This window comes from Tachypleus tridentatus, chromosome 1 (assembly GCF_004210375.1).
Source record: "Tachypleus tridentatus isolate NWPU-2018 chromosome 1, ASM421037v1, whole genome shotgun sequence".
In the NCBI taxonomy this organism is placed as follows: domain Eukaryota; kingdom Metazoa; phylum Arthropoda; class Merostomata; order Xiphosura; family Limulidae; genus Tachypleus; species Tachypleus tridentatus.
Window position 1 is genome coordinate 118766728 of NC_134825.1, and position 19471 is coordinate 118786198.

At 35.8% G+C, this 19471-nt stretch overlaps 1 protein-coding gene across 12 annotated transcripts in view; it reads right to left on the reverse strand.

The window, feature by feature from the left end:
- The window catches only part of LOC143222408 (synaptogenesis protein syg-2-like), a 140200-nt gene that overhangs the window by 95073 nt on the left and 25656 nt on the right, over positions 1 to 19471 (reverse strand). For 9 of the 12 annotated variants that reach the window (XM_076448908.1, XM_076448899.1, XM_076448962.1 and 6 more), the window contains 6 exons: positions 18102 to 18437; positions 14002 to 14091; positions 11112 to 11315; positions 8899 to 9192; positions 4780 to 5070; positions 343 to 615 (listed from right to left, as the gene is read on the reverse strand). In XM_076448908.1, the coding sequence (XP_076305023.1) occupies positions 343 to 615; positions 4780 to 5070; positions 8899 to 9192; positions 11112 to 11315; positions 14002 to 14091; positions 18102 to 18437 (1488 nt within the window). The remainder of the gene's footprint in view (positions 1 to 342; positions 616 to 4779; positions 5071 to 8898; positions 9193 to 11111; positions 11316 to 14001; positions 14092 to 18101; positions 18438 to 19471) is intronic. The other 3 variants (XM_076448996.1, XM_076448986.1, XM_076448952.1) reach the window with 2 other exon arrangements.

Here is a 19471-nt window from a genome sequence, read left to right on the forward strand (position 1 = left end):
GTTTGTTTTGAATGTTCGCGCTAAAGTACACTAGAACCATCTGCAGTAGCCGTCCCCAGTTTAGCAGTTTAAGACAAGAGGGATGGCAGCTACTGATCACCATCCACCACCAACTCTTTGGGCTTCTTTTTTACCAACGAATAGTGGGATTGACCGTGGCTTTATAACGCCCCCACGGCTAAAAGGGCGAGCACGTTTCAGGTGACGGGGATTCGAATCCTCAACCCTCAGATTACGAGTCGAGCGCCTTAATCACCTGGCCATGGCGGTCCGAAGTGCATGTTGTATTATATAAATGTGAATGTTATGAAGTTATATAATTTAAGAAAGAAAATAACCTACCGATCGCACGAGCAGTATGGACACATGGTTCTTTTTGAATACCAATGCTGTTAGTTGCTTGACGGACAACATCTCTGTAATCAGAATCTTTTCTTGGCGTGTACGTCAAAACATCCGAGATATTATTTTCTTTAAATCCGTTGATTTCTTCTGTGTGGGAAGAATTCTTTATGTACCACTGGTACGTAAGATCCGTTGGATTGGCTGGTACCGTACACCTCATGGTTACGTTGTTAAATTCCGTTTTAGTTCTTTTGGTACAAATCGGAGTGACTATCATTGAAACACTTGTAAATATCAATAACAATAATAACAAAGGAATAAATAATAAAAATAAATAATAAATAATAGTAAAGTTACTATTATACTAAAGCTGTTTTGTGTACAGTTTCCTATATTTTTGGTTAAGGCATTCATTTATTATTTTCTTCTCGTAACTGTAATATTTTAAAAATCCCTAGAAACTTATGTATGAACTTGTAAGATAGAGTAAAGATAGACTCAGAAGGTATCCGAAAATAATGTGTTACACTTGTTTTGAAGATACGATCATCAAACATAGAACCCATGTTTTATATTTTTTCTATTGCACTTTATATTCTTCTAGTTATAGTGCAAGGGACAAGAGGTTGAAAGTTTTTATGGCTTCCATATTTGTGGACTGTAAGAGTAGACGATGTTAGTTCCAAGGATGGTTTACCATACACACTGAAACTCGACCTCTTGTACACTCTAAACAAACACAGTCCAAACAATCTTCTAATAAGTTTCACAATACGGTTTAATTATACCTTACTTCACTTTGTGTAGTGATGTATATAGTATAACGGCTTTAACATTCTTAAAGCAAACCCGCAGAAATTCCAGTGAACAACTGTTCTGTGAATAAACACAATATTTAAATACAAACCATAAAGTGTTTGGAAAGACTCAAAGTCACTAAGATAAGGGGCCAATAAATATTAGAACTTTATTCAACTGTCTCGATAAAAAGTACCCAAAATATCACACACGAGGTAATAACACACTACCAATAGTCTCTAATAATCACAAACGGAGTAATAATACACTACCAATAGTCTCTAATAATCACAAACGGAGTAATAACACACTACCAATAGTCTCTAATAATCACAAACGGAGTAATAACACACTACCAATAGTCTCTAATAATCACAAACGGAGTAATAACACACTACCAATAGTCTCTAATAATCACAAACGGAGTAATAACACACTACCAATAGTCTCTAATAATCACAAACGGAGTAATAACACACTACCAATAGTCTCTAATAATCACAAACGGAGTAATAACACACTCACTATAGTCTCTAATAATCACAAACGGAGTAATAATGTACTTCCTATAGTTTCTAATAATCACAAACGGAGTAATAACACACTCACTATAGTCTCTAATAATCACAAACGGAGTAATAATGTACTTCCTATAGTTTCTAATAATCACAAACGGAGTAATAACACACTACCAATAGTCTCTAATAATCACAAACGGAGTAATAACACACTACCAATAGTCTCTAATAATCACAAACGGAGTAATAACACACTAATAATGTACACTATAGTCTCTAATAATCACAAACGGAGTAATAATAACACACTACCAATAGTACTAATAACATAGTCTCTAATAATCACAAACGGAGTAATAATATACTTCCTATAGTCTCTAATAATCACAAACGGAGTAATAATATACTTCCTGTAGTCTCTAATCACAAACGGAATAATAATATACTTCCTATAGTTTCTAATAATCACAAACGGAGTAATAATATACTTCCTATAGTCTCTAATAATCACAAACGGAGTAATAATATACTTCCTATAGTTTCTAATAATCACAAACGGAGTAATAATATACTTACTGTAGATTCTAATAATCACAAACAGAGTAATAATAGACTTTCAATAGTCTCTAATAATCACAAACGGAATAATAATATACTTACTATAGTCTCTAATAATCACAAACGGAGTAATAATACACTTCCTATAGTCTCTAATTGTCAGACACGAGGTACTAATACACTTCCTATAGTCTCTAAAAATCACAAACGGAGTAATAATACACTTACTATAGTGTCTGATGGCCACACAGGGGGTAATAATACACTTCTTATAGTCTCTTATGGCCACGCAGGGGGTAATATTACACTTACTATAGTCTCTGATGATCACACAGGGGGTAATAAAGCACTTACTATAATCTCTGATGGCCACACACTTGATAATATTACACTTATTATTGTCTCTGATGGCGACACAGGGAGTACTAATACACTTCCTATTGCCTCTGATGGCCACACACTGGGTAATATTACACTTACTATAGTCTCTGATGGACACACACTGGGTAATATTACACTTACTATTGTCTTTGATGGACACACAATGAGTAATATTACACATACTATAGTCTCTGATGGCCACACAGGGGGGTAATAATACAGTTCTTATAGTCTCTGATGGCCACACAGGGGGTACTAATACACTTCCTATTGTCTCTGATGGCCACACACTGGGTAATATTACATTTCCTATAGTCTCTGATGGCCATACACTGGGTAATATTACACTTACTATAGTCTCTGATGGACACACAATGAGTGATATTACACATACTATAGTCTCTGATGGCCACACAGGGGGTACTAATACAGTTCTTATAGTCTCTGATGGCCACACAGGGGGTAATAATACACTATCTATTGTCTCTGATGGCCACACAGGGGGTACTAATACACTTCCTATTGTCTCTGATGGCCACACAGTGGGTAATATTACATTTCCTATAGTCTCTGATGGACACACAATGAGTAATATTACACATACTATAGTCTCTGATGGCCACACAGGGGGTACTAATACAGTTCTTATAGTCTCTGATGGTCACACAGGGGGTAATAATACACTACCTATTGTCTCTGATGGCCACACAGGGGGTACTAATACACTTCCTATTGTCTCTGATGGCCACACACTGGGTAATATTACATTTCCTATAGTCTCTGATGGCCATACACTGAGTAATATTACGCTTACTATAGTCTCTGATGGACACACAATGAGTGATATTACACATACTATAGTCTCTGATGGTCACACAGGGGGCACTAATACAGTTCTTATAGTCTCTGATGGCCACACAGGGGGTAATATTACACTTACTATAGTCTCTGATGGCCACACTCGGGGTACTAATACACTTCTATATTCTCTGATGGCCACACTCGGGGTAATTATACACTTACTATAGTCTCTGATGGCCACACAAGGGGTAATAATATACTTCCTATAGTCTCTTATGGCCATGCAGGGGGTAATATTACCCTTACTATATTCTCTGATGGCCACACTCGGGGTTTTAATACACTTCCTATAGTGTCTGATCGCCACTCAGGGGTTAATAATTCACTTTCCATTGTCTCTGATGGCCACACACGGGTAATATTACACGTACTATAGTCTCTGATGGCCACACAGGGGGTACTAATACACTTCTTATAGTCTCTGATGGCCACAAAGTAGGTAATATTACATTTCCCATAGTCTCTTTTGGCCATACACTGAGTAATATTACACTTACTATAGTCTCTGATGGCCACGAAGGGGGTACTAATACACTTCTATATTCTCTGATGGCCACACTCGGGGTACTTATACACTTACTATAGTCTCTGATGGCCACACAGGTGGTAATAATACACTTCCTATTGTCTCTGATGGTCACACTCGTGGTAATAATACACTTCCTATAGTCTCTCATAATTACTTTGCATTACAGTTGGTAAAACCTATTTTCGTAATAATCGTTAAAAATAATATTAAATATATTGGTAAAAGATCATATTCTATTTCGTTGCTCAAAGAGAAGACATAATTTCTGAGTTCTTATTAGGATTTATGATTTAGCATCGATTTTCTTTGAACGCTGTTGTTTGTTATTAAAAAAAATACTAAATTAGTTTCAAGTTTCAATTGAAGCTGCCGAGAAACCTTAAAATTGCAATATAAGTTATTTAAAACAGTCAATTTTTGTTTGTATTCTACACTATTCAGATCTCATCAAGTTCAGTGCATTATGTATAATATTGTAAGAACATCAAAATTAGAGCCACTGTGTTAAATAATAATATCATCTTATTAGATCAATTTTATCTTAAAAACTCAAATATATCTTTCGAGAAATAAAATAACATTTTATATATGATAATGCAAGTAATTAAAGCAATATTTATGTTGTTGTTGCTTAATTAAGCACAAAGCTACACAATGGGCTCTCTGTGCTCTGCCCACCACAGGTATCGAAAACTGGTTTTTAGCGTTGTAAGTCCGCAGACATACCGCTGATCTCCTGGGGGGCATTCATGTTGTTTATCTAATGACTGATTTTAAAAATCCACTCACACTTTAGGTTAAGAACAATTCCATTACTCTCTGTTCGGCCAATATCATTAAAAGCTACACATTTGTATGTCCCTCTATAGTGTGGCTTGAGATTCCTTATTTCTAACTTTTCATCCGTCATAATAACGTCGAGACTTTCGTTCTTTTGTAATACACGGCCATTTTGAAGCCACTCTAACTTTTTAAGCGCAGGGTTTAGTTGAATGACACATTTCATGGATATTCCATCTTCTTCAGTAATATTTTCTAAATATGTGTTCGTCGAAGTTTTCAGTGAAACCAAAGGTGGATCTTTAGCAAAAAATATAGAAAAACAATATTTCCATATCAGCAAATACGTTTGTACAATCTTGAGGCAAAAAAATATAAGTTATATATTTAACTAGGGTCATATAAATGCTTTAATAATGTAGAGAAACTATAACATGAAATATTTTCCTGTCATCATTGTTAAAAACTCAAAAACCGACATAAAACAAATATTTGCTGTGATTTGTTTAGGCCTATAACTATAAAGCTGAACGGTTTTTGTTTTGTTGTGTTTTGTATATTATTATATTTTGTTGTTGTTGTTGTTTTTTTTCCTATTACTTCGATTTAACATTCCTAACGACATATCTAGTTTGTTTGTAACTAAACACAAAACTACATAATTGGCTATCTGTGCTCTGCTTATCACAGGTATCGTAATCCGAATTTAGAGTTATAAGTCTCTATAAAAAGTTCCCGAGGTAATAAAACATTTCCTATTGTCTCTGATAGTCACACACAGGTTAAGGTTTGTTTGTTTGTTTGAATTTCGCGCAAAGCTGCACGAGGGCTATCTGCGCTAGCCGTTTCTAATTTAGCAGTGTAAGACTAGAGGGAAGGCAGCTAGTCATCACCATCCACCGCCAACTCTTGGGCTACTTTTTTACCAACGAATAGTGGGATTGACCGTCACGTTATAACGACCATACAGCTGAAGGGCAAGCATGTTTGGTGCGACCGGGATTCGAACCCGCGACCCTCGGATTACAAGTCTCACAGGTTAAAATACCTTTTCTATAATTTCTGGTTGCCACGTACAGGGTATTAATAACTTTATTGGAGAGCAACAACATATTTATTCCAGGATTAGATTTTTTATTTGCTATTTTACCAAGTAACAAGATGAAGCTTTATTAATTTGTCATTTCTAAAAAGAACAGAATACTTTACTTAAAATCTAAAAGGTAATTTAAATACGAATATAACCACAGCTGTAAGTTTGATGCGTTAGCAACGTAACATTAAGACTGATACTCTCAAGTAAATATAATCCCATGCGTTTCTACTTCGTGCACGACCTCAGTAAGAATAAGTGAAACATCCGACATGTATAGTCAAGAATGATATTTGGCATTGAAACATTTAATGGTTTCGTACGAATTACTGGCTCTTGAGAAAGATTAGTGTAAGACAATTTTTTTCCTACGTCAAAACGTATTTCTATTGTAAATGATCGTCCGAAGAAATTCCATACTCAGGTTACGCTGAATACAGTGAGCCAAAATGATATAAGAAACGCAATAAGCTAGTACTCTCCAAACTGTGTGGGGCCCGGCATAGCCAGGTGGGTTAAGGCGTTCGACTTGTAATCTGAGGATTGAAAGTTCGAATCCCCGTCGCATCAAACCTGCTCGCCCTTTCAGCCGTGCAGTTGTTATAATGTGACGGCCAATCCCACTATTCGTTGGTAAAAGATTACCTAAGTGTTGGCGGTGGGTGATGATGACTAGCTGCCTTCCGGCTAGTCTTACACTGTAAAATTATGGACGGCTAGCGCAGAGATCCCTTTTGTAGCTTTGCGCGAAATTGAAAAAGAAATAAACAAACAAACCAACCTGTGTGATGGGGCACTAGGTTATACCGCGGAAGGGTTTCAGGTGTGCTGCGGAAGTTTTACAGATGTGAAGTAACTTTTACTTAGTAACGTTAATATATTATCGATTTAATATATATATATATTTTAAAATTTCGAATCTGATTTAGTTTTCTCCTTAATACACAGTATAACAGTAATTTCTGCCTGACTAAGTTGAGGAAGTACTATTAGGCCTGTCGTAGGGACTTATTTACATGTGCGGAAGAAGTTCAGGACACTAAAATAGTGCCGCGAGCGGAAAAAAAAAAGTTACAGAACCATTGCCACTGTAATTATTCAAAGAAATCACACGTTGTTAAAATGAGGTTGTTTATAATTAAACAAAGGGATATCTGTGCTCTGCCCAACACAAGTATCGAAACCCGGTTTCTAGCGGTGTAAGTCCGCAGACATACCACTGGGAGGCAATGAGACCGATAGAATGTCTTTGTTATTGCTAATTTGACTTTGAGCTTCAATTCACAGCACGCGGCTTGCATTTATTGTGTGTAATTTGTGGAAAAAAATCAGCTTTATGTCCTCGTACATTTTAGGCCCTTCTTATTGAAGTAAACACACAAGATTACACAATAAAGTGCTGAAACCACAAACCTTAAAATTGTTACGTATAAAAACAAGAGGGAATCCTCGATAGCCGCGTCACTTGAATTTATAGTACGATACCTTCTTTCCCTTCTTTTTATCAGCTATATATTTGTGCCCCAGAAATAACATGTATGGGGCGCACTTATACCCGTTTAAATTGTATTATTCACCAGTGTTTCTACTAGCCTACCCTCAAATAGAATATCCTTTAGGCAGAAATCAGTTGATATTAATCTATGAAACTTTGGATGTAATTAAATGCATTAACCTAAAGGTTTTGTCTTCCTGAGCCCAAAACTGTAATTGGATCAAAAATTGGTGAAGATAAGATAAAAGTTTGAGTTAACTTTTTACACTTTAAAAAACCCAAAAAACTGAAAGCTATTCTCTGAGCTTCTATGCCGCGACTAGCAATACAAGAGTGTGTTTTCTTATAAAAAAAGCCACATGAGGCTCTCTGCTTAACTCACCGAGGAGAATCGAACCGCTGATTTTAGCGTTGTTAATCCATAGACTGCACCAACGGGGAGTGATAATATAAGACTTAAACATCAGTTAAACTGTTAAAATTATATCATAATCAATGATATTAATTAGAACATTGTTAGAAAATAAAAATGTGTGGGATGAAACATTTAGAAAAAGTAATATTATTTTATATTATGTAAAACAAATATGAATATGCTCGCCCTCCCAGCCGTGTGGGCGTTATAATGTGACGGTCAATCCCACTATTCGTTGGTAAAAGAGTAGCCCAAGAGTTGGCGGTGGGTGGTGATGATGACTCGCTGCCTTCCCTCTAGTCTTACACTGCTAAATTAGGAACGGCTAGCACAGATAGCCCTCGAGTAGCTTTGTGCGAAATTCAAAAATAAAGAAATAATCTTTCCTCTGGATTGGGCCCCGGCATGGCCAAGCGTGTTAAGGCGTGCGACTCGTAATCTGAGGGTCGCGGGTTCGCATCCCGGTCGCGCCAAACATGCTCGCCCTTTCAGCCGTGGGGGCGTTATAATGTGACGGTCAATTTCACTATTTGTTGGTAAAAGAGTAGCCCAAGAGTTGGTGGTAGGTGGTGATGACTAGCTGCCTTCCCTCTAGTCATACACTGCTAAATTAGGGACGGCTAGCACAGATAGCCCTCGAGTAGCTTTGTGCGAAATTCAAAAAACAAACAAACAATCCTCTGGGTCGAAACAACCGATGGGGATTTATTATAAGAAAACACACACAAAGATGGTTTATATGTTCGCAAAATATATACGTAGTTCTTTCGTGTTCAAAAACATAAAATCACGCCTGTTTCAAAAAAATAATAATAATTTGGCTTATATATTTTTTTATAAATCCCTGGGGTTCCAAACTCCAGAACAGCATTACTAATGAATACTTCGACACCAGAAATATAAAACTTAGAAAAATAATATCACAAAAATTATAAAGTTTCTCACTTTCAAACATTACAATAAATCTCAGAAGAAAGAAAACAAAACAGTTAACCGTGCTCAGATGACTCAGTTTTTACCTGTTGTCCTCATATGGTTTTAACATTCATATTACTTGAGAGTAAATACATGTATTATTTTTATAATGTGAAGTAAGTAATGAGATTCTTTGTTTTAGTGACTTACATTGAATATTCAATATCCGGCCGTCTTCTAAGCCGCTGTTTGGTATTAAAGGGTTATCTGCGCGGCAAGACAAGTAACTTCCGTTGTCATCAATAGATGTAGTGAAAATCAATTTGCTGGAAGTGAAATTATCAGTTCTTGCAGTCGTCAACGCGGTAAGAAGTTCTTTATGTTTCTTCCACCAGGAAATACGAGCTGCTGGCTTAGATCCATAACTGTGACAATGGAGCTCAGATTCCTGGCCAGCAAGAAAGGGCTGATGTGGTGAAGTTATCTCCACAAGTAATGGTTTAACTGTTGAGAATATATTAAAAATTAAAAAATCCAAATCCATAGAGTGTTATTAAATCTGCTAGATCTAACTTGGTTAATTAATTATATATTCCCCGCTAGTACAGCGGTAAGTCTACGGATTTACAACGCTAAAATCAGGCGTTCGATTCTCCTCGGTGGGCTCAGCAGATAGCTCAATGTAGCTTTGCTAAAAGAAAACATACAGACACACACAATTAATTCTATAAAATTGAACAATTCCTATATTAATCCGTGATGACGAGAAAACCCACTTGTAGAGAAAAAATACATATGTAAAATGACCTGACGATGACCGAAGAAGGTCGAAACGTTGATCGCTCCTCCACATGAGTTTTCTCTACCCATACCAGCCATTTTCACATGTACACTGTTGGCCAAAACCTTAAGGCCAATGCACATAAAGAAATTTTGCGTTATTAGACTCAATGACTTATTTGAGTAGAGCTTCGAAAAATGAAAAGAGAAAATAAAAACCTTTTTGACATTTAATAGGGAAAATGTGAACACTATGAAATTAGCCTAAATACTAGCTGGTCAAAATATTAAGACCATACTGAAAAGAAGTCCTAAACAGGGTAGGAAATGCCCAACAAGAGGTCTCAGTAGTGAGTTGCACGGCCGTCATTGCGAGTAACTTCAAACATTCGCTTCACGAAGATCACGCACTGTTTGGAATTGACGTTCATTTATATAGACTTCTCTTACCATCCACCCTCAAACATTTTCAATGGGGTTCAGCTCGAGCGAACACGCTGGATGGCCCAAAAGAATCATGTTAGACCATCGATTTGTTGTTGAAGATTTATTTAATTCGAATTAATGATTTAACAGTAACCGAACCTCATCTTGGCACGTTTCTTGCCTTCCATGCATATGACATGCCATTAGAGCCAAAACACGTGAAAAAGAAATGTTTTATATCGATGAAATATATAGGACCAACTGCGTTTGTTAACTAATACAAATATATAGGACCTATTGCGTTTGTTAACTAATACACGTCTCATTAAAATAGAATCGAGATGTTAACACTGGACAATTGTAGTAAATAATTTGAGAGTAGCCAAGATTACTTCACCATTTGGGTACCAATGGTCATAAAATATTGTTAAATGTCCTACCCTGTATAGTTTACAGATAAATCAGCTGAGTAAAATTAAAACAAAATGCCATTTACATGGAAACTAGACTTTTTGGTGTCAGTGACGGTAAAAGGACATAAAAAACGAGTAACGTTATATGACCCCACACACACACACACAAAAGAAAGATAGAAAACGTGCGTTACACTTTGTTGCCGAAAGTTCATTGTGAAAATAACAGTCAAATCTTATTATTGGATAAGTCAGGAATTAGTGTTAACAATGTTTCTTCACTTTATGCTGTCAGCTCAAAATTAGAGAGGGCCACGTGCAGTTAGCACATTCTGAATGTTTGGGCCAACGGTCTGGCATGGCCAAGCGTGTTAAGGTGTTCGATTCGTAATCTGAGGGTCGCTAGTTCGAATTCCGGTCGCAACAAACATGTTTGCACTTTCAGACGTGGGGGCGTTATAAAGTTACGATCAATCCCACTATTCGTTGGTAAAAGAGTAGCCCAAGAGTTGGCGGTGGGTGGTGATGACTAGCTGCCTTCCCTCTGGTCTTACACTGCTAAATTAAGGACGACTAATGCAGATAGTCCTCGAGAAGCTTTACGCGAAATTCAAAAAATAACCAAATAGTTCTTGAACCAAACTTTTTAATACAACAATAATATAACATTCAGGACCAATACTGCACATTTGTACCTAGCATACATTTACGGAATTTTCCAGTATCAAACGTGTTAATAAAGAAAGTCGTAAGTACATTATTTAAACATAACATAATATTTTATAAGATAACTAAGATACTAACGAAGCATCTTAAGAACGAATGTACTTATAACGGGCGAAGTCAGGTTGCTGTTCGCAGATTTACACGTCAGACTGGTAGAAATATCACTTCTCTGTAAACCGTAGATGAACAGCTCGTTTGTAATTTTTTCTTCAGAAACTATTGTGGCGGTGTCATCAATCAGCTCAGAGTTTCTCCACCAACTGACATCAGGAAGGGGTTTTCCTGTAATTATTATTATTATTTATTATTATTATTAATTATTATTACTGCGTAATAAGAACTACGCTATCATATACAGTGGTTATAATTACACAAATAAATAGTTTACACCAAGATAAAACCGTTAAAATAACTGTCTTTATTTTGTTTGTTTTCAATTACGCACAGAGCTACACGATGGATTAGCTGGGAAAGAGTTATCTTCGGACATTAAGAGTTACCTCACTTAAAGGTAACTCTAAAAAATTAAAAACACGCTCATGAAAAAGTGCAAAATATAAAATGTGAAATTGCAAGTCTTCACTTATTTCTCTATGAGCCCGACAAACCTTCATACCAAATTTGGTGAAAAGGAGAAAAGTAGTGGTGACAAAACACACGCAGAAACGTCTATGAAACCGCGAAACGCGCTGAAGACAGTATTTTATTTAGAACCAGCTATTTTATTATTCTTTTTTTGAGGTTAAGAGACATAAAAGTGTAGATTTTAAACCAATATGACTATTGACTCGTAATCTGAGGGTCGCGGATTCGAGTCCCCGTCACACCAAACATGCTCGTCCTTTCAGCCGTGGAGGTTTTACAATTCAACGATCAATCCCACTGCTAGCCGTCTCTAACGTTATTGAGTAGTGTAAGACTAGAGGGAAGGCAGCTAGTCATCACCATCCACCACCAACTCTTGGGCTACTTTTTTACCAACGAATAGTGGGATTGACCGTAACATTATAACACCCCCACGGCTGAAAGGGCGGGGATGTTTGGTGCGACAGGAATGCGAACCCGCGACCCTCAGATTACGAGTCACACGCCTTAACACGCTTGGCCATGCCGGGCCTTTTTCCGTACTTAAATACTCAGAAATTTAGTCAGTGTTGCCATAGAAAGGTAAAACCATTTGTTACGTTGTAATGATTTTTAGTACTTGATTCGTTGTCTACATGTTTGATAAAGTTTTTATAATCGCATATTGTATAGAAAGGAATGGTTGCTGAATAAACAAACACACACATACACAAATACAACTCCATTAAAAAAAAATCTGATTGATGACTTTGAGTTTCGATGAAACTGAAAATATTTTCAGATCAAATCCACAAAAGGAAGATGCTGTCTGAATGTACAACTAAATTTATTGGAAGCCAGTGACACCTGGTGAGTAATAATATATAAGGTGGAGGGATAATAGGGTGCAAGTCTTGGAACTATATTCTTTCATTGTAACGTCAGTTAATAATTTGTTCCTGACATAGTGGTGTGATAACAGAAAATTTATAACATAAAACTAACCTTGCTGTTTTTACGGTGACGTTTATACATATCTGGTGACAAACTTTTCAAAATATCGAACAACAGGAACGCAAGTTTCTAATGTTTTCAGATACCAAAATGGCCACCCTGAAACACGTTAGTAAAATTAAGAGGTAATTTTTTAAATACGAAGTTCAACCATAAAATTAAAAAAAAAAGAACATCTAGTGTTTCCTAAAGTCCAATCAGTATTTTTACTTCCCACTTTAGAAGCCAAGTGCCTACAACTGAAACTAAACTTATCGAAATTAGTATACATGTGTTATCCTTAACTGTGCTCAGATTAAACCCATTTCTAATTTTCAAAGAACTATTCCCATATAAATGCAAACTACCGCATTCTCTAAGCTCGTGGGTCATATACAAGTACGCGCACAATGATTGTATGTTGTTAAAATCAAACGATACCATGTTTTTTATATCCGTGAGCAGTCAGCTGTCTCCTCAAAACCGGATCTCTAACTTAATCCGCCTTTCATAGTCACAAAGAGAAAACCGACCACTATACCACTTTGGGTAATTTCCAAATTTTAATAGTCTGAAAAGTCTGAAATAGAATTATTTATAAAAAAAAAAGGCAGCTAGTAAACATATATAGACCTATTGTCAGTTCCAGTGTCGAACTTTATCAACTTAAAACGTTTTTCTTGTTCCATTCTCTTTTATACATGTCTATCTTGACCCTGCTTTTGATGTTTTCCGAGGACTTTTTCCATGCTATACGTATATATATATGTGTCTGTGCTTGTGGTTACATTCTTTTATATTTCTCAATTTCAGTTGATGAATTCCATGAACAATTAGGCTTGGCATACCCAAGTGAGTTAAGGTGTTCGACTTGTAATCCGAGGGTCGCGGGTTCGAATCCAGGTAGCATGAAACATGCTCACCTTTCAGCCGTGGGACGTTATAATGTTACGGTCAATCCCACTATTGGTTGGTAAAAGAGTAGCACAAGAGTTGGCGGTGGGTGGTGATGACTAGCTGCCTTCTCTCTAGTCTTACTCTGCTGAATTAGAGACGGCTAGTGCAGATAGCCTTCGAGTAGCTTTGCGCGAAATTCAAAAAACAAGGTTTGTGCAAAATTCCAAACAAACACACTAACCTTCATGACAATGTATTATACGTAATTTCTTGTAACACAAAGTATAGCAAAATAACCATACACTATTTTTTTATATGCCGCTACAGTACTGTTACCCCAGTGGGACAGCGATGAATCTTCGGATTTACAACTCTAAAATTAGAGGTTCGACAAAACTCGTCGACAGTTTCTTTGTTTAGATATTCAGTATTTTAAGTGTGTACTTCCTTCGAGTCCACTGAGAGTTTTATCTAAGTAAATATTCCAACAATATGATTTTTATGTTTGTCTTACCACCCAGTGATACACATGTGAGAGAAACATTAGCTCCTTCATGCAGTTGTTCGTCCTTCTGGTCAACAATAAACACGTTTCTTGGAGGAACTGAAAAAAAATGTGAAAAAATATATTACAAGTCACGAGCTTCAAGAATAAATGGTTCGTGTAATATAATTTAAAAAAAAAAGTCACTTTTTGAACAAACATTATGAAACACGCAAAATCACTTCTGCAGGTTGTATTTTCCTCTTTTGTATAATTTTATGACCATACAAATTACCATTGTTTGTAATACTGTAGGTATTACAGCTAATTTTTATAACAATTATTTGAGAAACAATTGACGTTCTGAAAATTAAAATCATTGCATCGCTAAAAATAAAATAATTATTTTCATTTAACCCGATTCGTTTGTCTTAATTTCGCGCGAAGCTACACGAGGGCTATCTGCGCTATCCGTCCCTAATTTAGCAGTGTAAGACTAGAAGGAAGGCTGAAAGGTAAGCATGCTTAGTGTAACAGGGTGTCCGAGTCGAGTGCCTTAACCACGGGGCCATTTTAACAAGAAGCTAAAAATATTCATAAAATGTGCTATTAAGAACGTGTGTTAAGGCGTGTGACTCGTAATCCGAGGGTCGCGGCTTCGAATCCCGGTCGCACCAAACATGCTCTCCCTTTCAGCCGTTGGGGCGTTATAATGTGACAGTCAATCCCACTATTTGTTGGTAAAAGAGTGTCCCAAGAGTTGGCGGTGGGTGGTGATGACTAGCTGCCTTCCCTCTAGTCTTACACTACTAAATTAGGGACGTCTAGCGCATATAGCCCTTGTGTAGCTTTGCGCGAAATTTAAAACAAACAAACAAACTATTAAGAACTAACTAAATCTTATCAGTTTATTTTTATTTATATGATATAACCCTAAATCTAATCCTAAATCTAAGCCTTGCTCTATCTCTGCATATCTCCATTTTGATCAATTTCACTGTTGTCTTTTTCACCAAACCTTCATTACAGCTGTCACAATATTAATAAGACTATTGAGAATGCTTTCCCTAAATAATGAACTTGAAATAAAATTATTTTCCCTTTCATAAACTTTTATTTTGTTTTTACTCAGTTTATAGTATGTTCCAACATTTCTTTTATTCGGTTACATTACATAAAATTCTTCGAAAGAAACTTTGTACTGCCATTTTCGGCTTGTGTTTTAGCGAACACTTCTAAAGACACTATGAGGCTAATTAAATAAAAACAAGATGTTGGTGTTATAAGGTCGATTATTTCTCGTATTAACATGTATTGTACACTTTAGGATTCAAGATGTTTTCTGCTGCATTGCATTACTAGAGAGACCTGTCTTTTGTGATTAACTTTTATGGTAACTTTTTTTTACCTTTTGGAAGAGACGATTCGCTAAAAATAAATTAGATTACGATGATAAAAACATTGTAAGCTGAAATCAATAATTTTGCTTAAAAACTTTAGTCTTTTCTCATACTATAGCTGATACGCTTATGTATTTAAACAGTTCTCTGTATTTCACGAAACATTATAAACAAATTAATAAACCAAATTAATCCCAACAAAGTATTCAAATACAAACAAAAGTTCCAAAACGTGATGTACAATTATTTATTGGACTCAAAGCAACTGGACAGCATTTACTTGGAAATTATCGTATATCCATACTCATTACAATATTGAACAATATTTAAGCCTATAAACTCATTATAAATTAATGGTTTTGAAAGATTGCATAATTTATGGACTGACTGTATATTTAGTAGAATTGTTAAATCTTCACAACTAGAACAGTTATTTTATGTTAATATGTTAGGGGGACTAAGTTTTTAACAAAGCTTCTTGGTTTGTTTTGGAATTTCGCACAAAGCTACTCGAGGGCTATCTGTGCTAGCCGTCCCTAATTTAGCAGTGTAAGACTAAGGGGAAGGCAGCTAGTCATCACCACCCACCGCCAACTCTTGGGTTACTCTTTTACCAACGAATAGTGGGATTGACCGTAACATTATACACCCCCACGGCTGGGAGGGCGAGCATGTTTGGTGCAACCGCAATTCGAACCCGCGACCCTCAGATTACGAGTCGCACGCCTTACGCGCTTGGCCATGCCAGGCCTGGCTTCTTGGTACTATATTTTCATTCAAAAAACCCTCAAATTGTAAGATGCATTTTTTATCTCTTAAGAGACACGTGCTTTTTGTCTATTGTGTTTTGATTTCATTTCTTCTTCCAAACACTTTTCAATCGACCCACGTTCATTCTTTTCTCAGTGGATTGACTTGAAAGTATATTATACTTTAGTCTAACATGCTTAGCTGCTTCTTTGATTTCTTTTATTGAGTTTTTTCAAAAAAATTAATAGGGTAAAACGTAAAACACAATGTTCATTTTACGCTTCTTTTCGGTCATATATATATATATAGCATTAAAGACGAAAATGAGCACAAATATAGGTTTTATGTGTTATGTGAAAAGAAAAACGTTAGATTTTTTTATTTTATTTATTTAGGAGAGGTTAGAAAAAATAGTTTTGGAATTACGTAAAAAAATAAGAAATAAAATGTAAAACAATTCATATAACATCGAAGTTCATATCTCTGACCCGGTATGCCATGGCCAAGTGAGTTAAGGTGTTCGAACCTCCTTCGCACCAAACATACTCGCCTTTGCAGCCGTGGGGGCGTTATAAGTGCGTTCAATCCCAAAATTCGTTGGTAAGAGAGTAGCCTAAGAGTTGGTGGTGGGTGGTGATAACTAGCTGCCTTCCCTCTCGTCTTACACTACTAAATGAAGGACGGCTAGCGCAGATAGCCCTAGTGTAGCTTTGCGCGAAATTCAAAAACAAACAAACATACACAACGTATTTCTAACAAAGTACATGAAACAATATATTATACTGAAGAAAAACTTCAAATGGTTTTAAATTTGTAGCTTTATCTTAGATAATATCATTTATTACCTAGTTCTTAAAATGTTATTTTTATTCTTCAAAATAACGACAATAATTATGCAATGAAAACTGAAAATAAACCTCTGTTTTTACAAATATATAAGAAGTACTAATACATGCTTCACATTCCAAAGCTATTTTTCTTATATGTTCCCTATTCATTACAAGTGTGTGAAGCTTTAAAATAATTTAGTCGATAAAAATTATAACATGTGACAAATTAACACGTTTTCGTTTCTTTGGATTTTATTCAAATTATAACATGTGACAAATTTACACGTTTTCATTCCTTTGTATTTTATTCAAATTATGACGTGTGACAAATTTACACGTTTTCATTTATTTGTATTTTATTTAAATTATGACTTGTGACAAATTTACACATTTTCATTTATTTGGATTTTATTGGAATTATGACGTGTGAAAAAGTTACACGTTTCATTTATTTGAATTTTATTCAAATTATGACGTGTGAAAAAGTTACACGTTACATTTATTTGTATTTTATTTAAATTATTGACGTGTGACAAATTTACACGTTAACTTACTTGTATTTTATTTAAATTATGACGTGTGAAAAAGTTACACGTTTCATTTATTTGTATTTTATATAAATTATGACGTATGACAAATTTACACGTTATTATTTATTTATTTTTTATTAATTGGGTTTAGAAGATATTTACCCTTTTTTGCATCTAGTTTTAGTTTTCTTTTATTTTTCATTCCTTCTTAGCTCTCGAGTAGTTTAATTTTTAAGAGTGCGAGCTTAGAAAGCTAAAAACCTACTTTCGATACAAGTGGCAGTAAGAGAACAGATACCCCATTTCTAGCTTTGCGCTTAACGACATAAAACAGTCAGATTCCGCTTAGGAAATGTTAAGTTGTGGCATAAAAACCGGTTAATTTAGACTTGCATTATCTGTTTTTAGATATCTATTACGCACCTTTTGTTCCAGCATAATTTGTGTGAGGTTAACTTCGTATTTTTAGCACAAACTTATAGAATTACAAAGATTCATTTTAAGCTTACGAACAGAAAGCGATTTCCCTTAAAAGGATGAAACAATTATTGTCCTATCCCTATGGTTACTGTCACGTGTCATTCAAGATTCGGCTCTTCACATTACCAAGTTATACTTACCAATAACATTCAATCTGACCTGACTGTGGATTGTTCTTGACCAACGAAAATCTACTCTGCATATATAAATTCCAGAGTCCATCTCTTTGACAGGATCAATCCTGAGGAATGGAGGTTGTGTAGAAAGATCAAAGATGGCACGTGGTCTAAGTTGATTCCCAACGTAATGGACAGCATTCCGGAAATTTCCTTTCCGAGTGTCCATTGTATAAACTGGTGTCTCAGCGTCGTCTTTAAACCACGCAATTAGTGAAATCGCTGTTTCGAACTCAGGTACTGATACATTGCATGGAAGTAATGTCTGCTTGCCTAGAATGGCCGAAATTTCTTTGGGTACTAAAAGAAATACTTAAATCATTATTTAAGCTACATTTCTGTGTTTATGATCATATATGATATAAAAGAAACAAGTATGATTTTAATGATTTTGTTTGTTTGTTTTGATTTTCACGAAAAGGTATAAGAGGGCTATCTGCGCTAGCTGTTCCTAATTTAGCGGTTTAATAACAGTGAGAAGGCAATTAGTCATCACTGTTTACATAAACTCTTGGGCTACTCTTTAATCAACGAATAGTGGGATTGATCTTAACATTATAACGCCCCCATGGCTGAAAGGGCGAGCATGTATGATGTAACAGGGATTCGAACCCGAGACCCTCAGGTTACAAGTCGAGCACCCTTACCACCTGGCAATGCCGGGGCCTTTAGTGACTTTACAACACGTACATACATAAAAAATCTCACATTGTTGTTGTGTTTTAATAATTTTGTCAAATGATAACTGACTATATTTTTAAAAGATTCGAACCTTGAGTGCGTTTTGATACTGATGGTCTAAACTTTCTATTCGGTCTCTTTTTTTTTTTGTTTATTTAGAACTAAACACAAAGCTACACAATGGGCTATCTGTGCTATGCCTACCATGGGTATCGAAACCCGGTTTTTAGGGATGTGAGTCCACATATATACCGCTGTGCCGCTGGGGGGGGTTATTCAGTCTGACAAGAGTAGCTGAATAGAACGCTTGGATATACGTTTTAAGTGAAATCCAATAAACGGCTGAAATTTCGAACGTGTTTGGTGTGACGGGAATTCGAACCCGCGACCTTCAGATTACAAGTCGAGCGCCTTAAACACCTGGCCATGCCGGACTGCAAATTTAATGGATGAAAGCATATACATGTATATATATATATATAAATAAAGGAAAACAACATTGACTTCAGTGTATTGCGTATAAGATCCAATAGCGTAATTCTAGTACAGAACAATAATTCACAACTACAGCTGTCACAGAAAGTCTATCCCCTCAATCATGCATCTTTCACTTCCATTACCCTTCTGACGATCCAATGACAAATGTAATTTAT